The sequence below is a fragment of the Humulus lupulus genome, chromosome 5 (assembly GCF_963169125.1).
Source record: "Humulus lupulus chromosome 5, drHumLupu1.1, whole genome shotgun sequence".
NCBI classification, from domain to species: Eukaryota; Viridiplantae; Streptophyta; class Magnoliopsida; order Rosales; family Cannabaceae; genus Humulus; species Humulus lupulus.
In genome coordinates this window covers 244,045,330-244,059,843 of record NC_084797.1, presented here as the reverse complement: position 1 = coordinate 244,059,843, position 14,514 = coordinate 244,045,330, and the positions used below count along the sequence as shown (strand labels likewise).

General features: G+C 33.9%; 2 protein-coding genes across 3 annotated transcripts; one reads left to right on the top strand and one right to left on the bottom strand.

The window, feature by feature from the left end:
• Nucleotides 1-2,077: 2,077 nt before the first annotated feature.
• LOC133778721 (glucan endo-1,3-beta-glucosidase 11) lies at nt 2,078-4,781 on the top strand. The gene is made up of 4 exons (XM_062218730.1): nt 2,078-2,476; nt 2,558-3,684; nt 3,945-4,142; nt 4,552-4,781. Exons 1-3 carry the CDS (start codon nt 2,422-2,424, stop codon nt 4,008-4,010), a joined length of 1,248 nt encoding a protein of 415 aa, XP_062074714.1. The 5' UTR covers nt 2,078-2,421; the 3' UTR covers nt 4,011-4,142; nt 4,552-4,781.
• Nucleotides 4,782-4,837: 56 nt separating this feature from the next.
• LOC133778720 (ubiquitin carboxyl-terminal hydrolase 9-like) lies at nt 4,838-13,360 on the bottom strand. Of its 2 annotated transcripts, XM_062218729.1 has the most exons (15): nt 13,134-13,360; nt 12,806-12,975; nt 11,324-11,578; nt 10,894-11,044; nt 9,781-9,840; nt 9,595-9,690; nt 8,804-9,196; nt 8,551-8,691; nt 7,644-7,814; nt 7,255-7,512; nt 7,010-7,158; nt 6,471-6,631; nt 6,089-6,386; nt 5,725-5,995; nt 4,838-5,634 (listed from the first exon to the last, which is right to left on the bottom strand). In XM_062218729.1, exons 2-15 carry the CDS (start codon nt 12,955-12,957, stop codon nt 5,470-5,472), a joined length of 2,721 nt encoding a protein of 906 aa, XP_062074713.1. In that variant the 5' UTR covers nt 12,958-12,975; nt 13,134-13,360; the 3' UTR covers nt 4,838-5,469. The 2 variants fall into 2 exon arrangements, with proteins under 2 accessions (XP_062074713.1, XP_062074712.1); XM_062218728.1 differs by having other exon boundaries at nt 6,089-6,631; nt 13,134-13,359.
• Between the last annotated feature and the right edge of the window lie 1,154 nt (nt 13,361-14,514).

The window sequence follows — 14,514 nt, the reverse complement described above, 5'->3', positions numbered from 1 at the left end:
TAAATAAATAAGTTAATTAATTATTATAGTAGTTGCTTACTTACTAACACCTAACATAACACAAAGATTCCTCAAACTTCAACTCATAATCTCTTACTCATATATATATGAGTCAATTATACGAAACCATAATTAAATAATTAATATATGTTGATATAACGAAACTTAAAATGAAAAAAAAAAATCATTAGAAATAAAAACAACCAAAAAGGACAGCATCATAGACAATTTTTGTTTTTTTTTGTTTTGTTTGGGTTCGTTAGGTGACATGATTGATAGATAGATAGATATATACAATGTGAGCACTCCCACTAGCTGATGTAAACAGCTCTTCTCTATTTTAGAGAAGAGAAGTATCAAAATAGGTCAAAAATAGCATATAGCAAAAGCTTTATTTTACATATTTTTTTTATAGAAATGAATAGTAAGAGCACTCCGAAAGCTGTCTTCCTAATATAAATTCTCTATAATATTTAGCTAACATTCATCAAAATCTCATATGGTATAATGTAAAAATATGAGGTAAAATAGAAACAAATTGAGTTTTAATGAGCTATTTTGAAGAATAGAGTAGAGTACTCATTAGGAGTACATGTAGAGCAGCACTATTCATTGCTCTAAACTTATATTTATTAGTTTTGAATTATTTTTTATGTATATATATGTGTACATCATTTAAATATTATATATGTAAAATAGAAAAAAAATGAAGTTTTGTTGATGTATTTTAAAAAATGAAGAAAAAATACTGCAAGAAGTGTTGTAAAAGCACTCAGAATAGATCACGTAAAATAGCTTCAAAGCTAAAAATATAGCTAAAAGCATTAAAATTATTCTCCGTCAAATGATATATAATAACTAAGAGCAGTCATAATGGAAGAGTTAAAATACCTCAAACTTTAAAATGTAACTAAAAAAAATCAAAATAAGTATCTTTACATCTAGAAACAACTCTTCTTGTTGTTAGTGATATGTAAATATAATTTAATAGTTTTTTACACACTTTTGGTGACTATTGCATTTATATTTAAATAAATATTATATATAATATAATATTATATTTTATTAATTTGTTTATTATAAATATATTATTTAAATGATAAAGAGAAAAATATAAAAAGACTGTAGTATGGTATAATATAAATGTATGAGGTAAAATAAAATAAAATAGTGTTTTAATAAAATATTTTGAAATATAGAATAGAACACTCGTTGAGAGTGCTGTAAGATGTATAACTAAGCTACAATAAATATATATTATTTTCCACGTTTAGCTACACACTATTCATCATTTAAATATACTTAATTATTTTTTTTATTCTTCTCTCTTTATTTCTTTCAAACTCATCTTGTTTTATTTAAATAAATAAATAATATCTAAAAATATAATATTTAAATGTTGTAAAAGAAAAAATATCCACTTAACCTAGAATTTGGGGGAAATTGTCGTGAGTGAGAAAGAATAATGAAAAAGATTACTCAAACTAAGCATGAGACGAGACGCCGAAAGGTGTCTGAAATCAAAACCCAAATCACTTTGCTTCACACAAATGCCACGCATCTTTTTTCAGATGTCGTTTCTCTTTTTTCTTTCACTTAAATAATGTCGTTTTATTCGTGTGTTACATACACAAACAAACAAATCACAAATCCATGAAAGTTGGCCAAGCTACAGAAACCTCTTCATCTTCATTATCTTCTTCTTCATTAAAAGGTATCCAAAGAAAGAAGAGGAAGAGTACTATTAATCTATTGTCATGTGAACTATGTCGGTTAAATAATTATAAACTCTTTTGTGGACCCCACTAACACAGAAAGATGACCCCATTATCACCGTTGATTTCAATTATTTATGATCACGATTAATTAATACGACAAAATCTGTGTTTAAACTTTAAACAAACAAAAACACTTGTCTATTCGACTACTTCTACTATTACTGGTAAGTAACGACTAAACTATGAGTACGAGTATGAGTTGAGTTGTATCTTGTCTCTATATTTAAGATTATATCATCATCTTCATCATCAAGATTAAAGCTTTATTATTAGTATATTTATATGTATATGTATAGATATAGATTAGAATATATCAGAAGCGTCACTCAAAATATCAATCTGCCATTTTCAGATACATCATACATCAGATTATATCATCCTCGGGTTCACACAACAATACCTTATCACTTTCTTTAAAACAATCAGTGGTTCATTTTCTCTGTCTTTTTGCCTGTCAACTCCTTACACTTGTCCCCCCTATCTCTCTATCTCTCTCTCTCTCTCTCTCTCTCTACAGTTCCGTAACGCTCTGAGATACCCTTTTGCCTGAAACTGAAACCTTCAAGGCTCAGTGGCCTCAGTTTCATCACAATCTCCGGCGGACAGTGGTTAGTGCTGAAACTGAGCTGCATTTACTACAAAAATGGAGTTTAGTAAACTCTGCTACCATTCTTCAGTTCTCGTCTTCTTCGTCTCGGGTATGTTTGTTTATGCTAAAAATGTCTACTTTATTCGTTTTTCTTTCTGGGTTTTCTGATTTCTTTTGTCTGGTTTCGCAGTTTTTCTCTTTCCATTAATGGTGACTTCGCTTGGAGTTAACTACGGCCAAATCGCGAACAATCTTCCATCACCGAACGACGTCGTTCCACTGGTGAAGTCCCTCGGCGCCACCAAAATCAAGCTCTACGACGCAGATTCGCGAGTCCTCAAAGCTTTCGCCAACAGTGGAATTGAAATCATGGTCGGTCTAGGGAATGAGTACTTAACGAAGATTCAAGATCCAAACAACGCTCGAGATTGGGTCAAATCCAACGTCCAATGCTACCTTCCGGCGACTAAAATCACCGCCATTTTCGTCGGCAACGAAGTTCTTACCTTTAACGACTCTTCGCTCACCAACAACCTACTTCCGGCTATGCAGAGTGTCCACACGGCGGTTGTCGATCTCGGCCTCGACAAGCAAGTCACGGTCACCACTACACACTCCTTGGCCGTCCTCGAGGCCTCGTATCCTCCTTCCACCGGAGTTTTTCGCAAGGATCTCGTCCCGACCATTACTCCGATCTTGAACTTCCATGCCAAGACTGGTTCGCCATTTCTGATCAATGCTTATCCTTACTTCGCTTACAAGGGAGACCCCAAACAGATCCCACTGGAGTTCGTCCTGTTCCAATCGAATCAAGGGATTGTAGATCCCGACACGAATCTCCATTACGACAACATGTTGTTCGCTCAGATCGACGCCGTTTACTCTGCTCTCACCGCCGTTGGGTACAAGAAGCTCTCAGTACACATTTCAGAGACGGGTTGGCCGTCGAAGGGAGATGAAGACGAGGCCGGAGCTACGCCGGAGAACGCCAAGAAGTACAATGGGAATCTACTCAAGCTGATAAGCCAAAAGAAAGGAACACCCATGAGACCAAGCTGCGATCTCAACATCTACGTCTTCGCTCTCTTCAACGAGAACATGAAGCCAGGCCCCACCTCCGAGAGAAACTACGGCCTTTTCAAACCGGACGGAACTCCGGTTTACTCTCTTGGGATTACTAAAAGCACCTCCTCCGGAAACAGCTCCAGCTCCAGCTCCGGCACCGGTGGTTATTCTCCGATAAGCTCTGGTTATTATCCATCGACGTCGAACTCATCCAGTGCTGGGTATTTGTCATTTTCCTCAGCCGTGACCACTGTGAGTCTCATCATCCATTACTCTTACTTGTTTTTTTTACAGTGTTCGGTTTAGAATCGGCAACGTGGGCATTTTTTGCATATAATTTAGTAGCTCCAAGTATCATAAAAATCCCTTTTTTCTTAGTCTTGTTGATAAGATTTACCAACATTTATTTTGTTCGAATTAAAGACATTATGGGTTTTGAATTGACAACAAAGAAAAATGGTCGTGGCCATCTTTATCAACTAAAGTAATACTGATAAGTTCATTATTTTCAGGAGAAGGACCGCTTGATTTTGCTGAAGATGGTGGCTTTGTTTATGCTTTTGATTGGGTTGCTTTGAATTTGAAGTGCTGTAGCAACGGCCTAATTAGGTACTGGCCGTTGAAAAAAAAGCAAAAAAAAATAAAAAAACATAATTGGAGCTGTGGAAAAAGATTGATAAAAACAGAGGCGACTTGGGGAGTAGGGAAAGGTAATAAGAAAAAGAAAATTTTATATTCCTTTGCTTGTACGCCATTGATTTTTTTTATCTGGGAATCGTTATCATGATGATGATCTTTAGGCATATGCTTAATCCGACAAAGTGCATATGGTATGGCATAAAATTACCAAAGAGCCCCTACAATGCTCTATCTCTCTCTCTCTCTTTACTGATATTGCTGACTCTACTGAAATGGAAGTAGTGCTAAAAAGTCAGAAGCATTAAAGTGGATCACCACCAACCACTTGATCAAATTTCACAGCTGTTTGGTTTTTGGTTCACTGAGAAGTTTGGGTGAAAAGCTATTGGGATTTTACTTTTTCTAAAAAACTTTGTTCGAAGCTGCCAGCCACTTCAAGGTTATATTATACTAACCTTTTTTCTTTTGTTACTTTTGCAGATATCTTAATAACAAATAATAATAACGAGGTGTTAGCTGTGCTGTTGAGGAGCTTTTGCTAGAGATCCAGATTCATAATTTAGTGTAGCTTACTGATGATTTGCCCCTTTTTTTTTTTGTTTCTTCTGTTCTTTCTTAAATTAATGATTGGATTTTGTGCCATTATTATTCATTTTATAGTGAACAGTGTTTTCACTGCCTCAATAATATATTAGCTTGATTCAAGAGTTTCAACATGTCCCACTTGAATATAAAACATAAAATAAAAAAAAGTGAGTGTAGGAAATGAGAATAATAGCAGCACATGTAGTTATGTAGTCTAAAGCAATTTGGATAGGTACAGTTCATTCCCATATAGTCATTACAAAAATTTATAGTCGTTCAAGACTTGAACTCAAATCTATTTTTGGGACCATTAAGGGGTGATTACAGAATTGTGAAATATGGCCAAACCCAAATGTATATGATTTACGGACACAATAATTTGAAATAATAAAAGTCAACAAGTCTAATCTCTACCAGTGTAAATGACTAATGTAAACTCTAACTGTGGCCATATTTTACTTTTCTGTGCAGGAATCCCCATTGAGCAGACAACAGCCAGTAAAAAATATATTAATAATTCTTCAAGGCAGAGAAAATAAAAGAATATAATAATAAAATGTCTAAAGAAGGGACTCCAAGCTACAATGAATAATGACATGCAACCCTTCAAAATTTTGAAATATAGCTCCCAGTACCAAATTAACGAACTTTTTCAGCATGAAGGTTTGAAACTATAACCGACCCACCAAGCATAATGTTTGAAATGCAGGTGGAGGTGGGGGTTGCTCTCGTTGCCTGTACCAAGTTAGCTTTGAAAGACAATAAAAACAACTTGGGAGCGTTAAAATAGCAAGATGTACTCGACTTACGTCCTCAAGAGCCTGAATGAGCTTGAGACGTCTCGCCTGCTCCTGAATTGGGTTGCGTCCTAACTCTTCTGTAGAATAGCACGTAGGCGGCCGAAGTTCTGATGTCGGGTTCGTTGACGGGTGAAACATGGCTATCGTCGAAATGGTACCATTTGTCCTCATCGATCAACTGCGTGATTGACAAAAAATATTAACATTGTAAGTGATCGTCGGGTTTAAACTCTCGAAACTAAAAAGTTGAAAACAGATTAATTCTCACCTTGGCATATGCAGTGTAGTGACCACCACCTAGACCACCATAATGGTTGCTAATGGCGTACAATTCGTACATGTGGTGTTTTCCATCCTTGCTTATCACATATTTGCTCAAATCAAGATCGTGAATAGGAAAATTCACGAACGTGTCTAATTTGTTCTTGAGGTATCTGCTATACGAGAATCTTTTCAAGTGGAAAACAAGAATCTCGGGCAACATCCACAAGTCTAGTTTCTTGGTAGCTTGTCTATGTTCCTTGCACCTGGGGCAGTACCTATTGAAAACAAAATGAACAAGACATCGATTAATGGCAATTTATTTCAAAGGTCAAAGTATAAAATTATCTGAATTTGAATAGGTATCCCACCACATGTCATCAGGCCCCAGAGGTTCTTCCTTCAGAAATGCCTCCAAGCATGTAAACAAAGAAATAGCTTCCGGTCGAGTTTTCTTCACGGTAAACCCAGCCTTGTGAACCTCAGGGAGATCCTTGAGAAAGCTGATATCATACAAGTTGTGTTCTTTGTCGGTCCAGTCCAAAAACACCTTTACAACTCTACTGGAATTTAATAAAGTGTCCTTCTCAATGGGCTTGCAGCTCGAACTGTTTCCATCAGTAACAAAAAGTTTAAAGGACAACGCTTCGCTGGATTTTTCCTCTACTTCTGCATCATCCATTGACAGGTTCTTAGAATTGTAGCTGTTTGATGGTTCTTCAATAACCTCTTTTTCAAATCCATTTTCCTTACCATTCTGGAGCTTAACTGAAGGACGCGTTCTCTTCAAAGGTGACAACAATCTAGTAACAGCGGCTTCAACATTGGCTCCACATATTGGCTCTTTTAAATAAGTAACAAAAGGGGTACCGATAAGCTTTCCCTGACAACCCTTAACACTGTCTGACGGGCACCTGAAAAATCCAACTATCTAAGTTAGGAAATCCAGCAAAAGTCTAACAAGCAATCTGCGTAGATGATCCAAGACATAAAATGACAAGGATACAAAAAATTAAAACACATATTTCTCAAAAGCAGATAATATAGCCAAGTATTATCCAGTCAACACTTGACTTGGAGCGCTTGAACTTTATTCATACGGACTTCAGCTTCTTAATGAACAAGTCTTACTTATGTAAGGCCAATAATTATTTTAATTGATACTATAATCCCCTTCTGAAATTACTTAGTTAAAGCTATTTTTCAAAAGATGGACTGGCAACACCAGTTTGTACATCACATGTTTACCAGTGCTATTTACCAATTACATAAGGATAGGGATGCAAGCTTACTTTTCATGTGGTCGATGAATTATTTCAACTCTGGATCTTCCCACAACGTTTTTAGAAAGTCTATAAGCCACAATATGGTCATCGTCCTTAATTGGAGCCAATAGCTCCGAGGGGTTTTCCAAATATCGAAAAATCTTATGTTCATAAACCTGGCAATCGAAATTACAGTTACTCAACCACTAGAACTAAAAATAAGGGAATAAATAAAATAAATTGTAGCAGATATCAATGGAAACCAAATTTACCTCTGCAAGCAGAAGAATCTCATCAGCATTCAAGCAACAAGCATTACTTAGTTGTTCACTAAGATCTTTACAGCAACCTTGCTTTAGCAAACTAACAGTGTATGGCATAGGAAGACCACTTCCATCGCCATAAAACACAGTCACGGTTATTTGCCGAGTTGCAGTTGAAGGTAGAGGCAACGACAAATACATGAAGGGATCAAAAGTGATTGAAATCTTTCCACATGCTGGGCAAACCAGTGTCGACTTATATTGACCCTGACCATCAACATATAAACATTGTAAGAGAAGAAAATACTTTTGTACCAGTACAGGAAAAAATAAATGCTTATGGTTCAAGGAAAGAAGAAATATAGCTTTCAAGAAAGAAGACTTTAATTCCCACTCACCTGGCAAACATCCACTATCAATGAGTCATTCCGGGCCCTGTGATTTTTCCAACACTCAACAGCAACTTCCTCATCTGGGCGACCATCTGAATCCTTTGCTTCTATGTAAGGTTTTCGTTTAACACGATTTAAATCCTCATGCAGCCCATCCAACAAGAATGCAAGAAGTTCCTGCAAAGAGAAAATTTTATGACATGAAGCAATACAGTGATCGTGAAAAAGAGTAAACTATAAAAATATATTTATATATATAGGAGTCAGTTCAATCGGTATGCTTCTTTAGCCTATTGATAGGAACAAATAATTTGTATGAAAAGTAGTATTTAAATTTTTTGGGGATTGATGATATATGGATAAAGGTGATATATGGTGGACTTTAGATTGAAATCAAGAAGTCAAAATTGATTTCTCGATTGATGGTGAAAAAAAACCTGCTGTGACGACCCCATATTATATATACATGTATGTGTGTCACAAATAAACTACCCTGAATGGTTTATCTCATTTGCAATATGGACAAACTAATCATACAAAACATATCTAACAGACCCTAACGTCATAAAGTACAGATAAGCACAATACAAATTTGTTTGCTGAAGCCACACAAAGAGGTTTTGATTTTAAAATCATCAGCTCGATGAAGTGACTAAATATTAGTAAGAAAAGCATTTGCCCAATTTAAAAAGGCTGAGAAAAAATAAAAGCAAAACTTAGACTTAGTCCCAGTATCATCTGCAAGCACAAGTTCAAAACCAGAGTACTATAAACATAAATAACTGATTGGTTTCTCCAACTTCATGCGCTAAAATTTCTCCCAAAAATAAACATCAAGACATAAAAATACATTAAACATTGAAGTATTCAGTATTGAAAGCTTTGCAATTATTATTCAATATACAATACTAACTTGAGAATCATGCTGGTTATAGCCACTGAACTGGGGAGCAAATCGAGCTAATTTTCCCTTGAAAACACGTGGTGCAATTGTAGTTCGCCCTGAGGACCATAATTTCCTCAACAGCTCACCAAAGGCGATTGCAAGCTCACCCTGCACAGCTAAAATATACTTTAGAAACTGTATAAGCACCAGACCTACTTAAAATTCAAGTTATCCCCATAAAAAAAAATAGAAAGAAGATAAAAAAAGAACTAAAACCTACATGCATTCCCAAAGGATTTTCAGTATTGATCTCATCTTTGTAATCTTGCAAGAAATACTCAACAAGAGGAGGCGTGTGAACTAAACATTGCAGGGCACTGTTCATAAAGCAAGTATTTCCCAGATTCTGCAATCCTGCCAAACCTCCCCTTTCTCCTTTTGTTGACTTGTAAACATCATATCCATCATCAATATCTGAGAATGACGAACTTACAGCATTTCCCTGATATAAATTAGAGCTATATCCAGTTGAATGGCCATTTGACATTGTAGGCCCCCCAGCAATTGTAACTGAAGACCTGGATGGTTCTATAGATACCAAAGCCAACTCATTTCCTGTTGAATCCTTGCCGAATGGAGAAGCATTATTTACATCTTGCAACTCAAGAAGAATCTGTATATAAAGAATTCATCAAGAGGATGTCTTTAGTCGTATTAAAAACTACATACCCACCATACAGTCAGAGACAATTCTTTTTGCTGGGTAGCTGGTGATACTGTCACCATACTTGAGGATTGTGAATGGCTAACTAAATTAACGTGTATAATACAACAAAAGCCAGATTTTCATAGCACTTGTTACATTAATACTCAACAATGACAACCAAATTTCAGTTTAGGGTAACCTTAGTGATAACTTCTTAATTAGTTTGAACAAAGAAAAGTGCACGAATAAGAAGGAAAAGTCTCCATGACAGAAAGAGGGAACCAAGTGCAGGGAAAAATAAATCAAAGAAATGTTATGAGTCGAATCAATGATTTAAATAATCTTCAGCGTTATCAATTACTCACTTCTTGATCCATCTGCAAGTTTGCCTCCTCCAAAGTTTGGTTTGAGTTACTCAGCCTTGAATGCTGCCGTTTATTGAAATAGTCCCAAATAAGTACCTGACATTTAAAGAAAGACTACAGTTAAAAAAATTACTTTTAAACTAAATAAACAAAACCATACAACAATAACAACAAAATAAAAAGAACCTTTTCTTTTTCTACTCCACGAAGGCTACACACCCTCTCATAAAGCTCCCTTGTAGAGGCCTGAAAAAATAAAACATGTTAAAACATTCTCGTTGCAGGAAATCTCAGAGACCTTTAAACCAAATAGAAGTTCTACAAAAGAAAATCTACTTGATGCAACCTGTAATTCTACTCGTCGACAGATATAGTTCTCAATTAGTTTTTTTGGAAATTATATTTCAGCAGAGCTTAATAGTAATACTACAACTGAAATTTAATTTTGTTGACATAAACTTTGAAACCCAAAGATTATCCATAAATATATACATATGAAGAACTACTAAACACTTGAAAATATATGTTTAGTTCAGCCATGCCGAATAAGAATTTCCAATCAGATCACCACTCATATCAAGCTTACATTAAGAATCAATACCCACATCACCCTACATACACATAAGTTAATATACAAAATTAACCATGCATTAATGGCCTACTTAATCAGCATAAAAAAGGAGCAAAAGCATTAGTGCTATGTTTGGTAGAGAAGAAAGAAAATAGGAAAAGGAAACTATAGGAGAGATATAAAAAGTTGGAGGGAGGTATAGAAAGAAAATTATATTTACTTCTTAGTTGTTTGGTATGTAAGAATGAAAGAAATTTTACTTATTCTAAAAATACTATAATATCCTTAAATTTTTAATATGCAATTTTGTACAAAAATAATTTAGTAGTTTCACTCATATTTATTTTTGTAATACTTTTACTATTTCTCTTTCTCCAATTTGGAGAAGAAGAAAAATTGGTGTGCGCCTCTCAATATTTTTTTCCCCTACTTATCTCTTCACTTCACTTCACTTTTATTTCTTTCCAAACAACTTGTATTACTATTTTCTTTCCACTTTTCTCACATATACTTTCTTTCCTCTCTTTTCTTCGCCACCAAACATAGTGTAAATTGTAGCCATAGCATTGACATCAAACAAACAGGGAAAAATGCAAAAACAATAGAAGGGTAGAAACCAGGAAGTGCAATGTGTGCGCTTGCAAAAGATCGGATATTAGGAAAAAAAATCACTGGAAGCACTAGTGATTAATGATTATAGTTGAGTGAAAATAACTAAAAAAAATTACCTTTTTGCTTAATCTTAATACTGATACTGATTGGTTTTTGTCCCTAGAATCAATCAACTTAAGGCAAAGTGGGTAAACCTCTACAAGAAAATTCTTGTGAAAAGTACCCTGAGAAATCAATTTTCTTGGTAATGCTGGTCCTCCTTTGTACCTGATGATTTAAAGCACAAAAAATAAAAATAAGTGGTGCACACCAGTCATTACCCATTACTACTTGATGCAACTCTAAAAATCAAACTCATTCTACCAACACTAAACCCCAAAAAGATCACAAAAAAAGGGGCTCCCTGATTAAACTACCTTAGACCAACATAAGGTAACAGATTAGCTAAATATATATGTAACAACAAAGATAATATATGACAACAAAAAGACACACCATAAAGAAAATAGGGGCCAAATAAAAAGGAAGAGAAATATAAAAATATACCAAGACAATAGTCTTTCCCAAACTTGTTGGGAAACTAGAACATAGTCACGTCCTTCCTCCAACATTCTGTGAAGCTCTAGTTCATCACCATCACTATCTTTGCTATTTAGAACTATATCAGAATTATCAATCTGCCCAGGTCTATTTGCACTCTTTAAAGTAATAACATCCATATTTTGAGATCCAGAAGACTGCTCATCAACCAAAGATTCAGCCATGCCTTGCTTCGTATATCTCTGCCAGCTAGAAAACCATCTAAGCAAAAAACAAAGAAAACAATATTAATGGCCAAATGAGATCTACTAAAAAAAACGAGTGACGCCAGCCCAATACATGCACTAGTAACTGTACTTTCCAATCATCTAAGCATTCTATACTTTTTAATTTTATATAAGAAGCATTCACCTTTATTTTAAATAAAGTGATAAATCTATGGAGAAGATACCGGATTAATTTTCCTAATCAGAGTTCTTCCATTGGTTGTTTTTTACTAACAGAACATAAACAAGAATTGTCTATCGCTTTACCAGAGGTTCAAAAGCAGAATAATTGGCATGCAAGGAGCAAGATATTTGCTAAAATAACCAAATTAAAGTTAGAACTTAGCAAAATAATCTCACTCATTTTGTACTAAGCAACCATGATGATCGCTCAGCGTAAATTATGGTTGCTCAAATGACCATGATGATTGTTTAGTATAAATTTATGGACACTGAAAAACTATGAAATTATTATGCAAATAATATTTTTTAAACTTGGTTTACTGATAAAAAAATTTAAGAGTCATTCTTACAAATGACTTAAAAAATTATTTGCAAAATAACTTTTATGGTGGCTAAGCAAGCATATTCTATTACACTGACCAGCTATTATGGTTGCTCAATGTAAAACCAACGTGTTCATTTTGCTAATTTCACTTTTTTACCTTGTTAATTTGGCCCAAACAAAGAAAAAAAAAACTCAATTTTTAATATAGTCAACAACTAGAATTTCATAGATTTATTCCAGATGATACACCCACATGTACGAAAACCAGGGATAACCCAATAAATAAGAACAGAACATATATTGCCTTCACTTCACATAAAGCAAAATTTTATGAAATTCTTTACTTGCACCAAGCAAAGAAAGATACCAGGCTTTTCAGTTAAACTAGGCTCTGAGAGCCACAAAATATTCGAAAACCTAGCTAAACATCCAATAGCCCACAAATAATACATGTCCATCTTGAAACTATTGCCCTAAACGAAAGAAATATAACAACGAGTAACTAGAAGACTGGGCTTGCAAAACCTAGTGCACTCATCAGATGTTTTGAACTAAATTAAAAAAAAACACACAATTATATAAGGTTAGCATCTAATGGGGCAATATAAGCATACTTTGTTTCCATATGAACAATTAATTAAAGAAAAAAAACATAAGTACATCCAGAATTCGAAACCAAGCATTAAGAACGCAAAGTTGAAAAAAGAAATCTACCTATTTGAAATAACGTAGTACAAATTGCCTTCCTTCAAATTCTTTTCAGATTGGTTGGCAAGCTCAGCAATAATCCGACTCTCTTCGTCCGGAGGAAGCGGCAAGCAACTCGCTCCATTAGTAATCATGAATCCCGAATCAGGAATCGTCATGATTGAGATTCACAAATTCTAAAGTACAAAAATCAAATCAAGCAATCAGATAAAAACAAACAGAGATCTCACATAAAATATTAAAGAATCGTACAATTTCAGCCAAACAAATTGGCAAATCACGACAGACAGACATTGAATAGAGCTTGAATCAAAGAAAGACGAATTGGACAAACCTGGACCGAAGAGATCGAGAAGGAAAAACCCTAGGTCGAAACAGCGGGCAATGATCTGGGAGAGAGAAATGTGCAACAGTCGTTATCGAAGGAGTTGGTTCTTCTGGTGTTCGGAACTGTGGAGAGCTAGTCACGCACCCAAATTTATATCACGCCCGGTTTCCATGGAAAGAAGAGAACTTATTATTGTGATTATGAAACGCTTCTCTCTCTCTCTCTTTCTCTACAAGCCAAACTTTTTTTTTGTTTTTTCAAACAATAATAATAAATAATAAATGTGTTGGTGTTCAATTGGGTCTCTTGTCTTTTAACTAAAAATGCACAACATTTTTATTTTTATTTAATTAAAATAATAATAATATCCTTTTAAAAAAAATCAAATTGGGTGTGGCTGACATTATACGTCCTCATATTCCTACTCTCTATAATAAATTATATATATTAAAAATAAATAAATAAATAAAGAAATTTAGAGTAAGTTTGGTTAAAATGGGAAAGAAAATGGATATATAGGTTTCAAAAAGAGGTCTTTTATATTTCTGATCGGTGAATAATTTTCGGTGCGATTTTTTTTATGACTGTGTATATTGTAGTTATTTAGAACATCTTATAAATTTTAAGAAAATTCTGAATAATTTACAGTACTGAAAATTATGTTTAAACATGTTATTTTCCACGCGCATAAAAAAATTAGTCACGTATGTAACAACCTGTTTTTAAACTAATTTTTTGCATTACAAATTATTCAAAATTTTCTGAAAATTTACAAGATACTTTATATAACTACAATATACACGGTCATAAAAAAATTGTGTCGAAAACTGTTCACGTATTGAGAACACAAACCCCACCTGCAGGGTAGCATAGAAATTTCCTATATATATTTTGAGTGAATACTGAAATTAAAATTATTTTAGTTGGTTTACTTTTTGTTTAAAGAATAAAAAATTATGTATAATGAGTAAGAAAAATATTATAATTTGATAGCAATAAAAATTTCCTTTCCTTCTAGTAAAAAACCAAGCGTGTAGTAAGGTATTGGCTTGATTTTTTATTTTATTTTTTAAAAAATTTATTTAATAAAAGAATTGACCCAGAAGAAGTCTTGCCAGATAAGAACCATTATTACTATTGTCGTTTATCATTCGATGTTACTTTTTTTTTTTTAAAATATTAACACTCACTCCACAACTTCCACAGTCAAGATTTTTTTTTATTTTTGATAAAAAAAATACAGGAAAATTAATATTTTAGAGTGTATTTTTATCTGTTGCATATTTGGGGTTAATAGAATAAGTTATTCAAAATTGATTGATTAACTATCTAATTAGATATTTATTTCAAATATTTGGCTTTCTTTTCTGAATTTAAATTGATTTTG

Coding starts and splice junctions, on each gene's coding strand:
- LOC133778720 (XM_062218728.1), bottom strand. CDS start 12,957: ATGACGATTCCTGATTCGGGATTCATGATTACTAATGGAGCGAGTTGC. Junction 7,815..8,550: donor ATAACCAGCATGATTCTCAA/GTTAGTATTGTA, acceptor TTCTCTTTGCAG/GAACTTCTTGCATTCTTGTT. Junction 5,635..5,724: donor ACTACACTGCATATGCCAAG/GTGAGAATTAAT, acceptor TCAATCACGCAG/TTGATCGATGAGGACAAATG.
- LOC133778721 (XM_062218730.1), top strand. CDS start 2,422: ATGGAGTTTAGTAAACTCTGCTACCATTCTTCAGTTCTCGTCTTCTTC. Junction 2,477..2,557: donor TCTCGTCTTCTTCGTCTCGG/GTATGTTTGTTT, acceptor CTGGTTTCGCAG/TTTTTCTCTTTCCATTAATG. Junction 3,685..3,944: donor TTTCCTCAGCCGTGACCACT/GTGAGTCTCATC, acceptor CATTATTTTCAG/GAGAAGGACCGCTTGATTTT.